Source organism: Trichoplusia ni, chromosome 1 (assembly GCF_003590095.1).
Source record: "Trichoplusia ni isolate ovarian cell line Hi5 chromosome 1, tn1, whole genome shotgun sequence".
NCBI classification, from domain to species: Eukaryota; Metazoa; Arthropoda; class Insecta; order Lepidoptera; family Noctuidae; genus Trichoplusia; species Trichoplusia ni.
The window spans coordinates 12,896,233-12,918,105 of NC_039478.1; the positions used below are offsets into that span (position 1 = coordinate 12,896,233).

At 36.4% G+C, this 21,873-nt stretch overlaps 2 protein-coding genes across 8 annotated transcripts; both read left to right on the top strand.

The window, feature by feature from the left end:
* Positions 1-20: 20 nt before the first annotated feature.
* LOC113495410 (CREB-regulated transcription coactivator 2-like) lies at positions 21-17,017 on the top strand. Of its 6 annotated transcripts, none has more exons than XM_026874119.1 (12): positions 21-239; positions 2,205-2,380; positions 5,453-5,631; positions 6,323-6,413; positions 7,005-7,233; positions 7,556-7,675; positions 8,601-8,648; positions 10,480-10,587; positions 10,884-10,979; positions 13,691-13,786; positions 14,149-14,284; positions 14,546-17,017. In XM_026874119.1, the coding sequence occupies exons 1-12, from the start codon at positions 126-128 to the stop codon at positions 14,698-14,700; spliced, it is 1,548 nt and encodes a 515-aa protein (XP_026729920.1). In that variant the 5' UTR covers positions 21-125; the 3' UTR covers positions 14,701-17,017. The 6 variants fall into 6 exon arrangements, with proteins under 6 accessions (XP_026729920.1, XP_026729927.1, XP_026729936.1 ...); XM_026874126.1 differs by having other exon boundaries at positions 7,026-7,233; XM_026874135.1 differs by having other exon boundaries at positions 5,453-5,610.
* A 119-nt stretch (positions 17,018-17,136) lies between these two features.
* Positions 17,137-21,481, top strand: LOC113495398 (putative uncharacterized protein DDB_G0282133). 2 transcript variants are annotated; one of them, XM_026874100.1, is made up of 4 exons: positions 17,137-18,290; positions 18,725-18,815; positions 18,990-19,109; positions 19,220-21,481. In XM_026874100.1, exons 1-4 carry the CDS (start codon positions 18,202-18,204, stop codon positions 21,182-21,184), a joined length of 2,265 nt encoding a protein of 754 aa, XP_026729901.1. In that variant the 5' UTR covers positions 17,137-18,201; the 3' UTR covers positions 21,185-21,481. The 2 variants fall into 2 exon arrangements, with proteins under 2 accessions (XP_026729901.1, XP_026729911.1); XM_026874110.1 differs by lacking the exon at positions 18,990-19,109 and having other exon boundaries at positions 17,139-18,290.
* The last annotated feature ends 392 nt before the right edge of the window (positions 21,482-21,873 follow it).

The following is a 21,873-nucleotide window of genomic DNA, read 5'->3' on the forward strand; positions in this document are numbered from 1 at the left end:
TCCACCACTACATTTTTCTAAATTGGCAACTCATTATCTGTGCCTGACAGTCAAGCGCGTTTTGGATCTTTGAACGCTAAAAATTGTGATGTAAAAACGAGAAAAATAAATGTTTACTGGCCATCATGGCGAATCCAAGAAAATTTAGTGAAAAAATTGCCTTACATCATCAAAAGCAGGCAGAGGAAACAGCTGCTTTTGAGAAAATTATGCGCGAAGTTTCCGACGCAACCCAAAAGGTATGTCGCCTATTTACTCAGGCAGTCGCTTCCTGGCCGTCAAATGTGCCCGCCGACGTAAACAATAATGCATTACCATAAACTTATTGCGCTTAAACAATAAAGTGATCATTTTTTATAAAAATCACTTGCAAAATACTACTCAGTTCTGTGTGTATAGTTCACAATTGTCATTGTCAAAATGAATTGTAAGTCTATTTGGTATCCTACACAATAGCTAGTTAGAATATTATGAGTGATACATCTCCTAATGAAACTAAGGAAATATAAATTCTTATTCTTCAATCATAACTGATAACAATAGTAACATGTCAATGAAGATAATTTTATTACACATCTAGTCAGACATATTGTTGGTCTAGACTTCATACAATGTTTTGTGCTGTAAACAGAGTGTATATAGGGTTATAATTTTAGTTTAATTCATAAAATATGTGTTTTGTTTTTGATATTTATATAGTAAACATTGTGAAAGTAAAAACAAGTACATTCTGTATCAGAGTACAGTCAAGAGATGTTCAGGCATCATGATTGCAGGTTAATTCAAGTAAGGTAGCAAGAGTCAAACCACCTCCAGAGCCTAGTGATAATGTTGAGTCGTCACTCCGGCCCGCACAGCAAGGCTTGGGCACATTCCGCAGTGGCTCCCTGCCAAATGTGGCTGCACCACAGGCTACCGCCAATGAGCAGGAAACAATTAAGGTTCCTTTGTCTTGGAATCTTATCTTTTTAAACCCTTATAGCATAAATCTACCAATTTATGACCTTGCAGGTAGTATAAACTATAAGTACTAACCTGAAAATTGTATTAACATTAGTAACCAATGAATAAAAATAGTTAATTATGCCTGTTATTTAATTATTACCTGCAAGATCATGGTTGATCACACAATTTATGGTAGAACTTGCTATATACCTCTTTATTTTCGGTAGTGGTGCAGTTGTAGATGGCTGAAATGTATTTACATTATTTTTAATTCCTTTGTTTTATTAGGTGTGTAATATTGTGTTTTGATCCATTCAAAATTCAATTTATTTGCTAATCAATAGGCAAGAGAAAAAATTCTGCAAAATATTAAAAAAAAAACAAACAATTGCATTATTTATGTGTTAAGTGTTGAATAATATATGATTATTGTAACTATGAGGGTGCTAATTGCGTTGTCACCTGCAAAACATATTGAACATTGCTAAATAGGATCAAATGCTTGTAACAATAAACATGCTGTATTTCTAGTTTAACAGAAAACTGTGTCAAACTTTTATTTACATTATAACATGTGTTCTAATATCTTTTCTTGTTCAGTAAAGTTAACTCCGTCATCTGTTCATTTTAATATTATAAACAGATCAGGTTCAGATATTAATGTTTAGTAATTTATAAGTGTTGTATTCAAGCATTTATGAAGTAAAATATTACTTGTTTGCTTTTACTGTATGCAACATATGTTTATTGGGTATTGTTTAGTGGCAAACATAATTTATTAGTCATTTTTGTTGGATTTTTATTAGGATGCTTAGATAGATGAATGGCATGTTGCATCCTCATTCCAATTATATTAAGTAGTGGCTAGTATATTTTGTAAGAGGTGATATAGATATTTCCATGCACTTTTTAGGAATAGAATTATAAGCATCCCTGTCATGCCAGTTTATTCTATTAGAAAACATAAACCCTAAATTAAAGTATGCATAATGTTTGTATTTAAATTTTACTTTACACCATCAGTGTTTCATTACATGTAATTTATTTTAGTTTAATTGAATAGTACTTTTTAAAATTTAAGGTTATTCAATTAATCTATAAATATGCTAATAGAATCTCAATATAATTTATTTGTAAGTCCCTTGTAAATAGCATCACTTTTTCTCATATAACCGTTTCCCGCCAAAACTCAAATTCGTAATTTGAAAGATAAATAAGCAAATGTTATCTGTAATAGGTGTATATCTGATTGTCCCTAGCCGGAGGAGTTACCATTAACGAATCAGTATGGCATGGGTGGCGGTCGCAGCGGCGGCACTTCGCCGTCGCGGTCGCCGGGCCAGCGCGGCCGCACGTCGTCCTCCGTGGGCCCTATGCGGAGACCGGCCGACAGGAAACACGACACCAGTCCATACGGCAGCACCGTATATCTGAGGTTAGTACCTAAAACGTAAGAGTTCCAAAGAGATTTGCATGTCAGCATATCCTTTTCAATCATCCCTCATTGTTCACGACGGTAATTTGCGTAACGTCATAATTGCGCGGTAAATGTTCACATTATTGTTTATCAAGTAACATGGTTTGTTTGATGAGATTTCCATGGTTTTGGTTTATTAGTAAATGATGAAATGTCACTTTTCCCGCCATTTTTTTAGTTACGTATTTTGGTCATTGACTCGAATTTTTACCTTACTTAGACCCAAGTCAACTAAAAGACAATTGAAACAATATTTTTTGTTATATGCTTAATTTTTTGTTAACATCTACAATCAAATATTCATATAATTGACCCTAAAACTGTTTGAAGGCCAGCACTGGCCTATTCTTAACGTGAAAGGCATTCGGAGAAATAACTATTTGATTTAGTAATAATTAAGTCTACATAACCTGCACTATATAGAAGTCGAGGTTACGATAATTAAATCAGTCGGTAACTACATTCCTTACGTCACTTCTCTAATCATGGCAGTCATACTGAATTATTATCTAAAATACGCAGTCGCAAGGAGCCAACAACGACAGTCGTATAACTTATTTCAATTTAGCAGTAACAACGTGTTGAAAATTATTAATTACTTGGTTCATGAGGTAAAATATTTCGTGAGTCATTGCAATGTTAATTCAAGTTGTATTGTATGTCGTTCTAAGACACTTCATTCATATTTATTAATAATTGTTTGATACAAATATGCAGGAAACAACGCATAATGCGTATAAGAACACCATGTTGAACGTGAGTCGTAAAAAGAACTAGTTTTTCCTAATGACTGTAGTGTGTACTTATTTGTTTTTTTTTTTTTTATTAACATCACTACGTCTAAATTTGGTTTATTTTTTGTTACCAATTCCATAACTACTTGATTTGTCTGCCATTATTACTTGACTCCAATCAAATTCTGACAAATGTGATTTGAATGCGAATGTAGAATATACGAAGCATTTAGCAGAATTTATATTTTCTTGAAAAAATAAATTAACTGCTTATTACCTCATCTCAAGTTTAAACGCCTGTTTACTTCAAAACCCACCAAGTGCTTTTCAAGTGGAGAAGAAACAAGAATACAGTATACTTCTAAAAACTTTCACATTTACAAGTGTAGTGCAATAGTAGGATCTTACTTAACAAGATTAAATGCACCTATTAATAATACCATCTAGTATTTTAATCGATATTTATCTATACTGCTGTTCTAACTATCAATCAAATATTGTTATGGCTATCTTTTAATCTCCTTCAGAGATAATATATAATTACGTTGATTATGTGTCATGTTCTTATCATAAAAATGGTATTTAAACTAACATTAGATCTAATGAGTGATCTAGTGGTCGACTTTCCCCGTGAACGGTCGTATGATCTATTCCCGAACGATTCAAATATTATACACGTGCGTCACTTTCTACTTAAGAAATGGCAAAGAAAACATTAAATAAATATCAGTCTATTTACATGCCAGTGCTAGACACAGACCTCTTCCCGTATAGGGAAGGTTTGAGCATTGATAACGACGCTAGGTCGCTGCGGGTTGGCGATTTAAGATTCCAATATTTTGAATCCAGGTTTCCTCACGATGATTTTTGACCAAACGCCGTGTTTAAGAATATAAAGAGAGTAGATGTCTTTGAAAAAGTCACATCAAAACCTGTCCTACGTTAGGGATCGAACCCGTACCTCGTGCGAATACAAACCCATGCATAGAACCACAAGGCCATAAAGACCATTGTTAATTAAAAAAGTTTCATTTCGTAGCGCACCTAAAACGGTTATAGATTTACTACAAACAATCTCATAAGAACTGAGCGACGGAAAAATATATTTTTATCAACGGAACACCGACAAAAAACGCAATAATAGCATTCAGGTTTTGCCTTTCTACGAAACGTTTCGAATTGGCGTATAGATTATTGAACTTTTGTGAATGTAATTAACTCAACCAACCGCATTTATTTAAAGCAACTTGATTTAAAGGAAAGTGTCGTGTACATTTCGTCATTGTCTTTTTCTCTGCTAGGCCATGCATGCATGGATAAACCGTGAGACTAATAATATAATCGTTCGTTTTTAATTATGTACTACAGCGAATGTTTTCCTGCTTATGTCTCGTGAATTTAAGTTGTTTCTTTCCGATGTTTTATTTATGACGTCAAAACACGTCTGCAAATTACAATTCAACTTATATGCGTAATATTTGACATTTGTGTGAGGAAAACATTATATTACAACTGGTTTGTAAATAGGTATGTTGCTTAAAAATGTTGAAGAGTACCGTGCGACGCTCGTTGGGCGTTTTTTCAATTGCGAATAATACAGAAATACAACGCACAACGGTAGTCAAAACTTATTGGAATCACCACTGAATAAGCTCAATCGTAGCTATATCCTAGATACATAAATAAATTTCGGGATTTTCCTGTTTTGTCGATGAGCAGAAAACAACTATTCACCATATTGAGGTCCTTAAACAATCTGCTTAATTATATAATAACGGTGACATCTGTGGAATTCCCAGGTTCTATTGACTAGATTTTCCTTGTGTCTGGTAGCCATTGGCTGTACACATGATCAAATAAAATATTTTTTGAGAGTAAATGCTTAGTCAGTCAGAAATCGGGTTTTATTGCAAGAACAGAAGAATAGAAATGTGAATAGTAATTATTTTTGACTGGCCTGTTGGTCTGGTGGTCAGTAGCCCAGATTGCTACCGTGGGTTCGATTTCCACCCACGACAAATGTTTGTGTGATGAGATCAATCGTTTTTCCTGTTTCTGTGTTAATATATAAAGAAATATATGAGTATATTTTTCAGTTATCTAGTACTTATGATTGCTTAATTTGCGACTAGATAGCGCTTTGTGAAAGTTGTGGAATAGCATAATTTTTAGAAAAAGTAGAGGTTCTACCTCTTTCAGAGGGCCTCGAAGACGGCGACTGACTATCTTCCAAGATTCCAACAACAGTCAACTGTCTTTCAAAACAGTATTAACAGATACTCTTTTACGATTGCAGTCCACCGCCCGACAGTAACTGGCGCCGTACGAACTCAGATTCGGCGCTCCACCAGTCATGCGGCGAGCAGCAGGCGGCCGCGCAGCCGCTGTCGCCGCACCGGACGATGCACTCGCACGCCCACCCGCACCTACACCCGCACCAGAACCACCGGAGAGGTGAGGGACAACTGTTCTTTGGTATGTAAGACCTTTTTATTTAATTTTTGTTTTGTTTTTTTTTTTGTATGACAGACATAGACGTCGTTGGTGATACGGATTTGTGTATAGAAACTTAACATCCAAAGTAACATTGCCGGGAAAATTTTGACGGCCGGTGAAATTTGTATGGCACTTTAACAGCAATATCGCAAAAATATTGCTGTTTTATTGCTCTTGACTCTGGCTGGCTACTGTCGTTCTACTTTTAATTATTGCAGGTTTCTATCGCCACTGATGTTCTGTGTCTGCATCTATAGTTAGTACTCTAAACCAGTTATAATTAGAAATCCATTCAATATAATGTTAATTGTTCATTCAAATAAACAATACATCATTAAGGTTAACCATACAAGAAAGCTGCTTAGATGTTAATTTATGGTGTGACTAAACTCTGTTGAGTTTAGACGTATCTGTGTATGTAAATGAGTGTTTGATAGTAGTGAGCTAAAATTCTCAGGTTCTGGATAGAACACTGGAAAATATAACACTTCTTAAAATAATAATAAAGGAAGCATTGACAAAGTCATTTGTTTGTTTGTAAAAGTTCGAACTCTAGTTCAAACTTACCGCTTCAGAGCATTCGTTTATTCCTGGTTTAGACGAAAACTATACTCTATTTTGTCTCTTAACCTATCACCATAATATTACGAATTCAATAAACTTATTTCAGATGACATTCATCTCGACGTCTTAGCACCTATGAACCCAGCGAATCGTCCAAGATCGTCATGTGAAATACCCAGAATACCTAACAATAATAAGTGAGTATTACAAAATGTAAAATGAAACTAAACCTCATATTTACCCTGTTTAGTAAACATGAATGGCTTTTCCCAAGACAAATAGTATAAAAAGCTGTAGTGACAACGTTTGTAGTGACAAACGCGGTGATTATTGTGTAGGAAAATAGGTTTTAAATTGTTTTAATCTAAACACTAAAGTATTCTTATAATAATTAACAACGAACAGAGAAACAGGTTCAATATCTCATGACCTTTATTTTTTATTTGCATTTTAGGTGATATTGCAATATTTACCTACCTGTAATATGTACTTTAAATTTTTAATTGTATTATATGTCAATGACAGAATTCTTTACAACTCGTAACATTCACGATGTTGACTTAACTTTGTCTTTAAATGCAAATGGTCTATTAGCCGTATTGAAAAATGACGCTGAGCATCTTTTTCACTGTCAGTTTGGTGCTCTTTTGATGTCACTGACAAATAAAGATCAAGCAATTATACATTTTATAAATTTACGTATACTATAGAATTATAGCGGTTTTAAAAATGACATTCAGTGTAAAACATGTGTAGTAAGTGATGAATAATGTGTGGTGTGTGTTCAGCACGTATGGGTATGTCGGCAGTGTGTACGGCGGCGGCGAGGGCGGCGGCGGCGGCGGGCTGGGCGGCGCGCTGGGCGAGCTGGCCATGCCGGGCGGGTCGCTGCCCGACCTCACGTCCGTGCACTTCCCGCCGCCGCACTACGCGCCGCACGCCGGCCACGCCGCCCACGCCAGCCACGCGCACCACGCGCCGCAACACCGCGCCTCGCCCGACTACCAGCCCAGATACGTATGTCACTACACACCTTATACTCGACACTCACGTCCACTTCCGCAGCCCTGTCTGCCCATGCACTATTGTGATGAGCGAAGCGAACTCCACCGCTTGTCACGCATATTGTCAGATGTTAATGCGGTCGTTGCGACCAAACGAAAACAAAAGTTAATAGAAACATAATTTTTTCTATGTGATTCACAGTATCGTTCAATATACTTGGTTACTATCGATTCAAAAATCAGTATAATTGATATACAAGAGTGTAAGGTGAATGATTGGTGGTAGTGAGTGTGAGGTATGCGCTGCCGCGGTAGTACGGTGTGTGGTGTTGCAGTCGCCGACGTCGCCGGGCGGCAGCGTGTCGCCGGCGACGGGCGGGCGCTCGCCGGCGTCGGGCTCGCCCGTGGGCGCCACGGTGCCGCACGCCGCCATCGCCGCGCTCTACGACGCGCAGGTCGGTGCGCACGCAGCCTGCTGCTCTACTAGCAGAACTATACTCCTATGTCTCTTTGACTTAGACTTAGGAACAACGCCAATTAGATCGATATCGTAAAATTATTACTGTCGCCCTATTCTCAAAAGTTAGGTTATACCGCTACCGGTAGTGGAAGGGATTCGGTTCAATACTATTTTTCGTTAAATGAATATGCAATTGCACCATATCTTGGTGTGAGGAAGTTCAAGCTACATAAGTCGGAACTTCTCTGATTTATAATAAGGGAACGCCCGACTAAATGGGCTTTTTTGTAAGACAGACAGTCGTGTCGTAAGTTGATTTCGAACTAGGCTGGTGATATTAAATAAGTGTCGCTTCCGATAAATACTTGTGTACAATTCAAATATAATTACTCAAGTCGTCTTCTTGACTTTAGACACCGTTTTAGAAAGCAAATCAGACAGGAAAAATGTTATGACTCGTCATAGAAAAAAAAACAAAGCATGAACAGAATACGTATATTTCGATCTGTAGAAACGACAGAAACTATAAGAACTCCATTTTACTTACCGATCATTTCTGGCCAATCCCAATATAAGTATTGGTGTTATTGACATTACTATGCAAAAATCGATGAGTCGGCGTTACCGGTTACCGGCTAGTATTGTTTGGCGTGTAGTGGCTCGAGCCCGAATGGTAGTAGTGATGCATAATGTAGATGGCTACTGGATATTAATGGACTTATTGTGTACTGAATGATAATTGTTACTGATTAGCTGCTAGATGCAATATGTACATTAGACCTAACACTGGCTTTGGAAAACGTTAACATGTGCCTTACCAGTGAGCACTTACCTTCCGTTAGGTAACTTAACATTTTTGTTGTTTTTGTTATGTTTGTGTTTATTTGCTTTCTACACAAATCATTTTTTGTTTATTTCAGAATCACTTATCTGTACCAAACACAAATAATTATCTTCATCATAATAAGGTTCGTTTTCTTTTTTAACCTCCTCTTAAATATTGATTCCCGCTCATTCTTTACAGGCGGTCGCTTGAATGCTTTGATACGCTGTATCTTGTTGGTGCCAAATATTTTTGATTATCTATAATGGAGCCGAGTCTCGGCCTAATATCCTATAATAATATATCTATCTTTCACATTAACTCGGAGTTTTTTCATCATTCATTATCTTTGGCGCTTCGATCGATGCATGACGACGTTTTTTTACTTGTTATTCAGCTAACAATGTGACACTAACCTTTTCTAAGCATTTTATTGCTTACTTCGGCACCACTGCACTTAACACCCTCTACTTATCCTCTAATCATAATTATACTTCAAATGCATCAGAATTATTCGTTGGTGACTTTTTAGGAGAGCTACAATTTAATCGTCTTATTAGCATAATTTATTCATAAAACACGTTTATTTATTATGATTATATACACGCCTACGCTTTGACTCTTATATTAATAACGGGTAATAGGGTAAGTAGGTGATAATAATGTCTATGATCTATGAGGTTATTGCTCAATTCGGCTGGTGTTTAACTGGTATGCATGAAGTCTACTAATTAGCCTAACAAGATTATAATCAGGAGAAAATGTTAACAATATGGCTTGCTTGCTATGTGCTCTTTCAGCAGGAACTTTCCAGTTGTGGAAGAGAGGCAACGCTATACATGATGTTGCGCCATCCCGCTTTCCCAATGTTTCCCAATGCTGAAAGACTTCATAGTACAGGTCCTAATGGATTTTAATTCAACTGACAACTGACAAAAATGACAACAAATTACCGACTGTTAATTATACTTTTCAGTTCCATTGTTATTTCCAAAAACTATAAAGTACATGTCATAAAATAATTGTTATATCTAAAAATACTTTTCTAACTATGATAAATTATATCAACATCACAATAATAATTTATACTGACAAATATAAGTCGCAATTAAATTATGACGTGTAATGTAACTACGGGTCCATTACTCATCGCAAATTGAGTGAAACTCGTGTTAAAATTCGAATTAATGATTTACATAGACATACTTACTTACTTGCATGAAAACTTATATTGTACTTTATAACTATTAATTTTGTGTTATATCATCTAAATTATTGAAATTAAACATGTGGTCAATTCTTTTTTACATTTCGAATTCAACTATTAATCAAGCATGCTGTTTCTTCGTTGCCTAAAGAAGAAACAATTTTAAGCAATTCTTAACAGCATTATGATTTACTTATTAAAGCTGATTTAGACTAGCTCGAGAAAAAGCGTGCATGATCCTATATGACTTGAATATTAATTGGTCTAGCTGGGCAATGTAATGCAACTCTCAAAATATTTTTTGCAACGTCTAAATGAGCCTTTAGTAATAAAGAATCGACCACATACGATTGGCAAAACACTTGGCGAAAATTTGTAAACATTGATTTATTCACTTTAATATTTTTTATTAGATTTTTTTTGTTTCGATAGTAACTGCATGTATAAATGGCTTTTAGCAAAAAGCAGTGTGATGCTGTTTAACTCTTTTTTTTGCATTCAGAGTGGTGGCTGAAGGATTGCATCCCGATAATACTTACGACACAGATATATCTTTGGAACGGTCTAGAGTAATATACTTACAATGCTCAATTATTATTTTATTCACTAACTAATATGATAAAACAATCTAGCCTGCCGCCGCTCGCTTTAAAAGCCAAACGATTTAAACAAACGCTTCTACTAATATTTAGCTCTTTGGTCACACAGTTTTCTCACCCCCGTACTATCGATAAGGTTTCACAAACGTGCACGTTTTGCCTGTTTGCAGAACATGTCGCCGCTGGACCACGGGTGGATACCTTCGGGCTACCAGACGCACTGTAGTCCGCCCTCGCCGTACTCGTCGACGTCTAACATTAATATACCCTCACCCACGGTAAGATACCATCAGTTAAGAACAACTACAAGTTGTATACCTGTCCAGATGAATCTTGTAGAGGCCAAATTATGAATTAGTTCAAACCACGAAAAAAGCAGTACATGTTGACATATTACCGCTCCAAAACGAGTCCTCATGCGAAGAATGCTCAAAGTGCATTCAAATTCAAAACCATTTGATGTGAATTAAAGTTTGTTGATCCACTACGAATTGGTCTTTGTTTATTAGAAGCATACAATACATGTGATTTATTTAATTAGTCAGTTTATCAGATTTATAAATATATTTCTCAGATGGTACACAGTCCAGGGAGTCCTGTGGAATCACCCCAAACAGACTACAACAACCTACACCAAGCGTTGTTACAACCCTTCGAGCAAATCACAATGGTGAGTCTATAGTATATCAACGTAGAATAAGACAAACTGGTCGCCGGCGACGTTACACGTGTTACTAACATTCAAGGTCAAAGCAAAACAGTTATGTTACAAATTAGCTGTGAAACTTATTAGACACGCCTCGCTACGGTATACTACTGACCTCGTCAGTTATTAACAAAGAAAACCTAGCAGCGAAACTAAACATTTACTTCATGATGAAACCTAAAACGATAAAATATTCTTGAATTAAATTAGCCTACATCTTCAAAGCTGGCAAAATAAATGTTTTAGTTTAATTTTACTAAGTTTATTCATTCACTCATTATCTAGCCAAGCTATCTTGCGGTATGCGCAAATAATATGCGCATATTCCGTCTATATAAAATTCAATGAATGCAATTAAATCTTATATAATTGTAGAACAAGTTTAACGCTCGTCCTTGTTACGATGACGTAACTTTGTAAACAAGAATAATGTTAATTTATTTATACTTATGCTTCTATGGAACAGCAAGGAATTGTAAGTAATCAAAGTGATATCAATGTAATGTTAAAACGACACCAGTAAATAATATACATTATCAATAATGTATTTAAATGTAGATGAAAGGAAGGGGTAATCGAGACTAGTACTTTTGGCACATTGAAAAGGATTTAAAGTAAACGCACATTAAGAGAAAGCTGCACATCATCAGTCATCAATTTAAAGCCAGCACATAGGATATATCTAATACAATAATTGTACTTAACAATAAACAGGTGTGTGAAACTGGTTTTATATAAATAACACACATATTTATTACGCTATGAAACTGGTCTCACATACTTGACCTGTCGCTGTGATAACAAAAGCAACAGTAAAGTTACTGTCTGTCAAACGCAAATTATGAACGATACCGTCATGTAACAGAACGCAAATAGATAAATATTATAAACCTTATTGTATCTAATGTTTATTCAATTCATTTGTAACACAGTATCAGGCCAAATATACGAACGTTTTGAAGTGAAAAAGACTTTTAAGCCTGTTTTTTATATACTTGTTGGACGTGCTTAGAATCAAATAAACAAATATGTATAGCAAATTACTTTGATTAAGGTCAAGGTTTTTTCTCCATCAAAACAAAAGGCGTGTTTTATTATTTTCAAACTAATGAGTTTTGTTCATCTAGTAAAATTATTTGTTTTATAAGATACTATTAACGCGTTTAAAACTAGATTTAATCAATGAATGGTCTTCTGAAACATATGTACGTACTTTAAACAATAATATTATTGTTTTCGAGAGATTAATGCTTTAGTAAGAATATCTATTCTTTTAACCTCATTTCATCGTGACGTCAATTTCGACACCGACGAATACATCAAATTTTTGGTCTAGACAAGGGAAGATATTGTTAAATATTTTGTTGACAGACTGTAACTGAACATGAGTGTGCTAGTGTGTACGTAAATGTGTAATATTGGTGGATGTTGGCCAAGGATTGGGCGCAGCTGGTGCAGAGCCTCGTGGAGTCAGGCTGGACCGCGCACGTCCAAGTGGCGGAAAATGTACGACACTCCCCCCTCACATGCATTCTATAGTGACGTTACTATGCAATGGCTGTACTATTTTACCTTCTAACTCTGTATAAAAGACAATAACAAAGTTTGTCCAAATTTTTGTAAATTTTACCGTATTAAATTAAATGAATCCGTATGGATTTTGGTAAAATTGTGCACCCCTTGCTTATTAAAATTATTATTTCGTGTCGTAACACTTACTCCCACAGATAATTAATTATTTAGCGCACGTACATATACGACTTTAGCCTTAAGAGTGCTAAAGCTCTTTTCATTCACGTTTAATTTTATTATGGCGGTGTTTATGTTAAAGGGAATGGACCGGAATATTTTATATGACCAGTTTTATATAGTTGTATCAAGTTACCCTGTTCATTTCCTATAACAAGAGTCTGCAATAGTACTATCCTAATAATTTCTCGAGGTTATTCAAACTTCATACAGAGAGAATAAATAATATACTATAGTACTGTTCTGACATATATTATTTTGCATAATTATTTAGAGACGATGTATCAACTCTAAAAGGCATGCTCAACTTCATACCTTAGCATTTACTTGCAAGTATCGAAGTAGTCAATTTCGAATCCATTTATAATTTTATATACATATTTCTATCAAGATTATTAATGAAAATTGTTGAACCTGTTATGCAAATGTACAAAATAATTATAGTTTATTTGTTTACCGTATAGCAGGTTTGCGATTGTTATTTTTTATTGTCATGAGCATGATTATCGCACTCTAGTTCGACCTATTATAAGCATAATGCTGTGAGAATATAATTTGCTGTTAAAACCTCATTTTCATAAAGACTTTTTCTTAATTACTGAGTGTTTGTTGCATTATTCTTTACCGTTTATGCTTATGATTAATTAGTAAGTACTTACTATAGAATATTTTGATAAGATCCTTATTTGTAATACCGTCAATGTTTTATTTTCAAATGTTGTTAAGTGGCTGTACCGCTTTAGTTTTACAAACTCATTAGACATTCTTCAAGTAAAGTTAACATGATTCTGATATCGGTAGTGTTAGAGTCGTCATGTGTTATTTATTTTCAGAATTTTTGCTGCGTTTTCTCGTTGTTTTATCTCGCTTGCCAATCTACTATGTCTTTGAGTAAAATACTCATGTTTATATTTGTGTATTGACAGCTGGACCAGCCAGTTTCGAACTACAACCCCACGTACCTAAACCACGGGTCACCGCATTCGCCGCAAACGACGAATTCACCACTTTCATACCAACAGGTACACTTTACTATTATTTTTTTCTCAATGATTTGATTTTTTGTTTTGGTAATGCTCTTTCTTTCAAAACACTTTCTGAACTCACGGCAACTACTTAAAATTTATATTTATTTAATCCCTTTAAGTGGGAAATTTCAAGCTAAAATGTTATGCAGTCCTCTCCTCTAAAGCAATTTGCTTAAGAGGCTTTGACAAGCGTTGCTGAAGGAGTCACCTCTGCGCCATGATGATATAATATCCCATAATGTTGGCACGATAGACTCGCAGACAATCTGCTGTAATTGTAATTTTAAGTAACTGCTAATCATTGTTTTTGTGTGTAATTCCCCCTGTTGGTGTGTAACACGTGGGTGTGGTTGCAGAGCACGTGCGGGTCCCGCCGCAGCCGCGACCCGGTGGCGGGCGGCGGCGGGTTCGCGGCGCTGCAGCCGCTGGCCTCGCCCGCCGCGCCGCCCACGCCCGCCACGCCCGCCTCCATACCCGACATCGTGCTCACCGGTATGTACCTACGCACACAGTCTACGGGCCCACTATAGCTTCAACAACTAATAACTCAAATTAGTTGAGTTTGCATTTTATATCCTTTGGCGGCCCTCTCGAAGTGTTACAGTCTCCCCTACCACATGTTTTGCATTGCATTTCCTCCTTGAAGGGTTTTTTTTAAAAGTGGAATAAAATATCAATACCAGAGTTAAAGTTTCTTTCCCATGAAAGAAATCTGAAATAAATTTGAAATGACATGAGTCCTTGCGTGTGCAGACTACTCGGGCTCGCTGGACGCGGGCATGTTCGGCGGCGAGGAGGCGTCGCTGCGCGCGGGGCTGGACCTGGACGAGCTGTCGCTGCTGGAGGACCCCACGGCGCTGGTGCCCGACTCGGCCGTGGAGCACGAGTTCCGTCTCGACCGCTTGTAGCCGCCGCCCGCGCTCCGCCCTCCGCAGGACATCGATCCCGATCTAATCGACTTTTTCATTACTGTTCTTGTCAAACTCTTGACGGTGATTCTTTGTACATACAAACTAAAAGTGTTCACTTCGACGAAATTGCATTTAAATCGCTAATGTTGCATGCTAGTATAACTACGAGTCCTCGGTTGCGTCGTCTAACGAGTTGTTGACTTGTTATAATGTTTATACTTAAAGCACCATGTAATTCTCTAAGACAACTATTGTCGTTCAGCGGTTGCTCAAGCATTGACTGAGTTTTACACTTAATCACCGAATGACCGAATGGTTGTCGTTTCTCGTTCCACTTACAGTGTATACATCGGTATAGCACCTGCTTTCCTACGTTATGTAGCATGTTTACATTGTTTCCCAATTCCTTTCTGAATAGTAGTTTAGTGAAACACTAGGCCATTGTAAATAAGAGAGATGCTCTGATTGAGGATTTTAATAAGCTTTTGTCGCAAACATATCTATGTATGTACGTATGTGTGGTTGCGAGGCTCGAATTGTGTACATCGATAATGTAAATTTGTTATTTTTTTATGTTTAAATACTTTATTATTAAGGTGAAGCCGGCTTTGTCGATACTCCAACTGACGACAACAATTTTGTCTTTACAACGGTTCCTTCATTTTACGTGCTTGCACCTCTTTCTAACCGCCTTATTTAGAAAGATCGCACAGGCACGAGGGTACGGAAATTGCATTTGTCTTCAGTTCAGTATCGTGACCGCTGTCCAGTCTTTAGGTGAAAACTTTGATTTCATAGCATATTACGCTGGCGGGTGTCAACAAAATTGGAAGTTAGTGTTGTGTGTAAATATGAGTAGAGTAAGCCCGCCAGCGACTTCCTGTGACTGACCCACACACTATATTCGTTCGCGATACCTAGAATGTTTCCGACAGATACTCGAAGCTAGATCATACCTTGTTCGTTTATAGAGAAGTAACTATCTGAAGTTAAACTTTACATAGTTATTAAGTTTTGATACCTTTAGTTGTTAAATACACCTTGCACTCGTAACATTAACTGTGTGTATGTTTTCTCTCTCGTAATATTATGTGAATTTATAATTCTATAGTTTTTGTAATGAATGTATGACATAGAAATTATTTTTAATACGATCGTGCAGTTAATATTACGAGTGCACCGACATACAAGTAGACATTTGTGTTTTTCTGTTTTGTAAATGCTCATTATATTATGTTTTAAGAGTCTAGTCATCAAATTATGTTCAGGAAGTTTTTACAGTTTTCATAAAATTCAACTGATTATAAATGTACAGATTTCATTCCATTACAATTATGAGGCAATTTGGATACAATGAGTTGTAATATATTATATTTGTTATTAGAACTGGAGCTATTTGATATCTGCTCGTTTACAAAAGTCATATCTATTGCGACATATGTATTGTATATCTTTGTGTTGTGTACAGTGTACGCAAGTTTACGACTGTTCGTGTTGTTATGGTTTTAAAGTTTTATTTAAAATTCCGCCATAGAGGTATGTACTGTATGACAGATGATATACTTGTTCTGTATAAATAGTTTATGTACGATGATTGTGATAAAGTAAAAAAAGCACAACATAATTCAATGTGAAGCCTAATCTGACGTTATAGTAAGTTTCTTTTTCTTATTAAAGTTTAAATAGTGTTTTCTAAATTTAGATACATTATGTACATGTTATATAAGCTAGTGTCTGCCAAATGCAGAAGTTTACGAATATCGGTCGGGTTGATTTTGAGTGTTGAGTCAGGTGCAATATGGTGTACGTGGCTCCGGCGGCGGGGCCGCTTGTATCGGTTGTTACGTTCATCTATGGTTTAATTAATTCAATTGTAAAGTACAAAGTCTAAATTGTGAATGTTTCTGTTGCGTGCGCGAGAGGATGTGTGCGGCCAGCGGCGGCGCCCACGTCACTGTGGCCGCATCGCATTTCAAAAGTACTCATAGTTATAAAACCTGTTGGATTTTTTTACCTTTTGCATTTTGGAGTTAAGTTATAAATAGTTATAAGATAATTGTATGTGCAGTTATGAGAAAGCTTTCAATGCCCTTGAAAGCGACGAGACACCAATTTGCGTGATCGAGTATTTCTACAATTCTTAAATCTATTGATCATACGACATTTAATTATAGGACATGTTTTTCTCAAATATGCACAAACTTAATGAAGATGTTGCGGTAAAATGTTTCAAAGGTTTGTTTTATTTAAACCAAATGTACATAAGTGTGATAGAGATGAAACGGTCTCATTTAAAATAAAGTTGTTGTAAGTATTTGTTTATTTTTATGGTATCCTAGCATTTCTTTTTCAGCACTTGACAGTACAAACAAAACTTTTAGTGGCAAAGACAACATAGCTTGTTATTTTTCTGTCAGACGGTCAGCATTGCAAAGAAAATGTATTCAGACACAAAACTTACATTCTCGCTGACCTACTGTCGTAGGGTTATTCCAAAAATCCGCTGCAGGAAGGAAAAGTAAGTTTAAAAAGAAACTCCAGAAGTCACACGCCTGTTACAACCGACACTAGTATGCAGGTTTCGGTTTTATTGACTTTTCTGATTGAAAAGTAGTCCTTTATCGATTAAGGACTCCGGTTGGGTTGACATCATGACATGATGACTCATGACATCATGAGTATGGTTGGGTCAGAAACTAGTTGGAAAATCCTGATTCATATGCGTAAACTCTTTGGATCATATAAACATGTATAAAATCCCGAGTATTTGTTATGCTTTTCGGTTCACTGCTAATTTGGCTTGTTGTCAACTCTTGACTCAACAAGTCTTTGTTTACTCATTTGATTTAATTAAGACCATATTTTGGGGCTTTCCTTTTACGTCTTCTCATTTTCATTTTTTAGTTTGAAATGACTTAAAATGATAATCTAAACTATATCTGAAGTTCACACCAAATGATACATACCAAAACGTAAAAAGGCTCTTATAATTTATATCATAACACAAAAACTTCTAGATATCTGCCTTTTTTGCTTAGCTCCCCAGACGATGCTATAATTATGTTTTGCTTTATACTACAAGGCATTGATTACACCTCAACGTTTCTGCCACGAATCGGGACCCTGGTCAATTAATTGGTTTCAATCAAATAGTTAATCACTCAATTCACCCTATTGAGGTCCACTGCTAGAGATAGGCCTCTCCCAAATTACGCCTCAACACCCGGTCTTAGCCACCCACCTCTTGTAGGTCATCGGTCCATCGTGCTTGGGCGTCAGCCCTACGTTTATCGGTATAAAAAGATCTTATAGTGTGCAATGTTATAAGACATAAAGGTTGACTTAATTTTTCATTTAACATGCAGGTTTTATTCTATTCTCAGCCAATCTTTGGCCCTCTGACTGGCTATAAATAAAATAAATATCAAAACCCATTCAAATTTTGCGCCTGTCTGTCAGTTACCATATTTTATAGGCGATTTTTGTGGGATAGTGAACATGCATTCTTGGTTCGTACTAATATTATTTGGAAGCCTACTTGCGCAGATCCTGAGCAGACCACAACAAGCAGAGTATAATAACGACAGGTAAAATAATGTTTTAACCGTATATGTAAAATTACAAGTGACTAGCTTTACCGCTAGCTATGTCTCGTATAGGTACTAATTCGTAACGTCTTAACAATTTTCTAAATATTATTTACTGTAGATGTTTGCATCAGGTTCCTATAAAAGTAGCTATTTAACAAGCAGCATCTATCTAGGTCGTTTCTGTGCACTAAACGGAATTAACCTCTCCGCATGAGGTAATAAACTCGCAAATTCCGTCTGAATCCTTACAACAAAGACTTGAAAGCTACCAAACATTCTCACAGCCCTACTATGCGTAAATAGTAGGTAGGTACTTTCCCAATAAACTTACGTTGTATACCAATCCTAACAAAATACTTAATTTATCAAATGAATTAATGATCAGGTAATATGACATTCTCTCAGACGCGTATGTTAATATTTTATTACAGTGATGTCGATGAAAATGAAGAAGAAGAAGAAAATGAACAATCGCCCGAAGATTTTCTTGCCGACGATGAAGACTCGCGTCTTATAGAACAGGTAAAGATATTAGAAAATCATGCTTTCTGATTATATTAAACCCTGAAGTTCGGAATGAATCTGTTTCTGTCCATGGATATTTAACCTTCGAAGACCCTCATCCTGACAAGCTCTTTTTCGTTTGATTACCAGAACAAAAAAAAATAAAGCTAAATAATTTTAAATTATATTTAGGAGCCAGGAGTCCAAGAAGATGAAGTACCGCGAAGTAGGCATTTGTTAGACTTAACAGAAAGCAGGTATTTGCAACGAAACGCTGATGACGATCACTTAGCTCGGAGCAAAACTAAAAATGTACGTCAAAGTCAATATTAAAAGATTGTCTAACTTGAAATCGGAAATTGATCAAATAAACAGTCTTATGTTTGGACAAGTAAAACCAGCTAGTTAATTACTTTTTTTAGCTTTCAGATTCAAAAAACAACAGGAATAGAGAAATACGAGAGGAGAACGCTTGTCCCGCTAACTTTAACGACCAGCCGCGAGCCCTCCCCCGTCGACGACAATCAAATAGATACATTGAAGCAAATGACGATCAACAAGAAGCAAATCAACACTTAACAAATCGTGATGTTAACAAATCAAACCGCATTGTGCAAAACCAAGGAGACAGTCTACTCAATAAAAGAACTGCAGATTTTGAAGGTACATCCAACGAAGAAGGTGACATGTTGTTCGAAAAAAATAGAGACCAAATAAGCAAGGTAGATAAAAGCGAGTATAATAACAACGACGCTCCAGATCCTAGTGAACAATCGCGATACTTTAAGCAGTATTATAACGCCATGCAAGCAGATAATCGAGACATGGCAGAAGAAAAGTCCCATGACGCGCACTATAACCAAAGAGATAGGCGTGAGGCTAAAGATGCTAGTGCCCAAACCGAAACGCCTAATGTCTCAAGCAACCAAGGAAGTAAGGAGAACAACGACAAAACAGACACCGAAGACGAAGAATCAGCCATAAAAAGGCACATAAAGAAGTTATCTGGAGATGAATTAGACCAGCTTCTTAGTTCTTTAACTGATGAAAAGAGAGAGCTTCTGAAAAAAATTATAGACGACGTTGATGCCACCGATAATGGTTTTATTAATAAACGAGAAATCACAAAAAAAGCTGGAGCAGTTGAAGAGAATAATTACAATGAAAACAGTCAATCTGATATCAGCAAAGTTCAAGGTGGCAGTCCAGTTGTAGATGTAAATACTGAGGCATCAGTATCGCAAAATACTGAGACCACAGAGATCAGTAAAGCATCGGAGGGACAAGCGGAAAACAATGAAACTGCTAAAACAGCCGAAACCAGTTCCAGCTCTGTTAATAAAGTAGAACTAACAAGTAACAACGATGATTCCATACAGAAGAAAACCGAGAGTAATTTGAATACATTTGCTGTAAATTTGGATCCAAAAAATCAAGGTGAAATCGTGGCTAATGTACAAGTTGCAACTAAAACAGAAACCAAAAGAGAGACTAATTTAGACGACTTGGACGATTCGCAACTTGACACTAAGATGATAGAAAATGAATTAAGTTTACAAAATGCGCAGGATTATCTTAACGACCAGGGATATTTTTGTTCTCAGGACGAAACCTTATCCAAATTAATAGATGATGAAACTCAAACTCACGACGAGGCTAAAGCTTATAAACGAGAAGCCAACTCGGACAAGCAGCCGGATTTATCTGATTCTATTAAATCACTAGAGGAATCTTTTCCTAATTCAAATACATACGACGATGCAGTGCCATATTCTGGACCCTTAGTTAGGGTTAAGCGAAAAAACTCGGACAGAGTGATAAAAAAACGAGGAGCTGCTCTTATGCCCGATACAAAAGTGGCGTTCTTTCCATACAAGGCAGAAAATGAGGACGAAGACAACGACGAAGGTAATGAATTTGATGACGAAGGTTTTTACGATCGCACCTCTAACTTTGCTAACAGTAATAAAGGTGTTGAAGAGGATATCGCCAATTCTGAAAATTCTCCCGAGAATAAAAACATGGAGAATGTCAAAGGGCAAGATAATTTAGAAGGAGAAAGTAGTCTTGGATCAGACACTGACAACGTGCTATCTGGAGTTGAAGGCGCTGACGATAATCTTATGTACAGCAGCGGCGTGCGCAACAGACGTACCGCGGAAGACAACTCTAGCGGTCCAGCAGATGTCAAATCGGAACGATCAACGTCTTTAGTGAAAGATGAAAAAGTGGCGTCAGAAAACTTCTACAACGCTCCGCACTACCAAGAGAACGATTCATTTGGACCACTACCGCGGAGCTACGACGGAGATTTAGCCAGATATAAAAGAATAAGGAGGGTGAAACAGTCGCACAATGCTCAAGACATAAACTCCTCTGATGGTTAAACAAGTTTCTAATAACTATGTTACATAATTTTTAAGTATTTTAAATTATGTTTGCATTAAATACATTAGTTTGTATCTAATTTTAATTTACACTATTTTATATTGTTTATAAGAATGCTGTATATAGGTTAATTTAAAATTAGTTCTTTTGTCTTGAGGTTTTAACGAAATTCTCGTGTTTCATGTTTTATTGTCAACTTTCAATTATGTTTTCGGCTGCGCGTTTACGGATGAAAACAAGTCATGTATAAATTATTTATAATATTACACTTTGGTTAACTAATTTTAAATAACCGTTTATAATTTGTAGGTATTATTATGTAAACGTTTATTATTAAAAAATCAAAACATTAAGCTTCTTTTGTTTTATTCATCTTCTCTGTTCATTGAGTTGACCTTGACAGAAATTTTGACAAAAACCAGAACTAAAGTTATTAAGCATTTACTGAACAGCCTTCACTTCCTTTGTTTAATAAATAATTGCGGACAACATCATATACATTGTTCTGAACCCAAAAGTAAGTTGCTAAAGCGAGTGAGTGTAAAATGTGAATTTTTCCATTGACCCAACCGGGGATCGAACCCGGGACCTCGGAGCTAGCGACACCTTGAAACGTACATAAGCGTACCGCGTACCTTGCGTATGCCACTCGACCACGGAGGTCGTCAAGTTTGTGCTGGATTTTATT

Coding starts and splice junctions, on each gene's coding strand:
- LOC113495410 (XM_026874119.1), top strand. CDS start 126: ATGGCGAATCCAAGAAAATTTAGTGAAAAAATTGCCTTACATCATCAA. Junction 2,381..5,452: donor GGCAGCACCGTATATCTGAG/GTTAGTACCTAA, acceptor TTACGATTGCAG/TCCACCGCCCGACAGTAACT. Junction 10,980..13,690: donor CCTTCGAGCAAATCACAATG/GTGAGTCTATAG, acceptor GTGTATTGACAG/CTGGACCAGCCAGTTTCGAA.
- LOC113495398 (XM_026874100.1), top strand. CDS start 18,202: ATGCATTCTTGGTTCGTACTAATATTATTTGGAAGCCTACTTGCGCAG. Junction 18,816..18,989: donor ACTCGCGTCTTATAGAACAG/GTAAAGATATTA, acceptor AATTATATTTAG/GAGCCAGGAGTCCAAGAAGA. Junction 19,110..19,219: donor CTCGGAGCAAAACTAAAAAT/GTACGTCAAAGT, acceptor TACTTTTTTTAG/CTTTCAGATTCAAAAAACAA.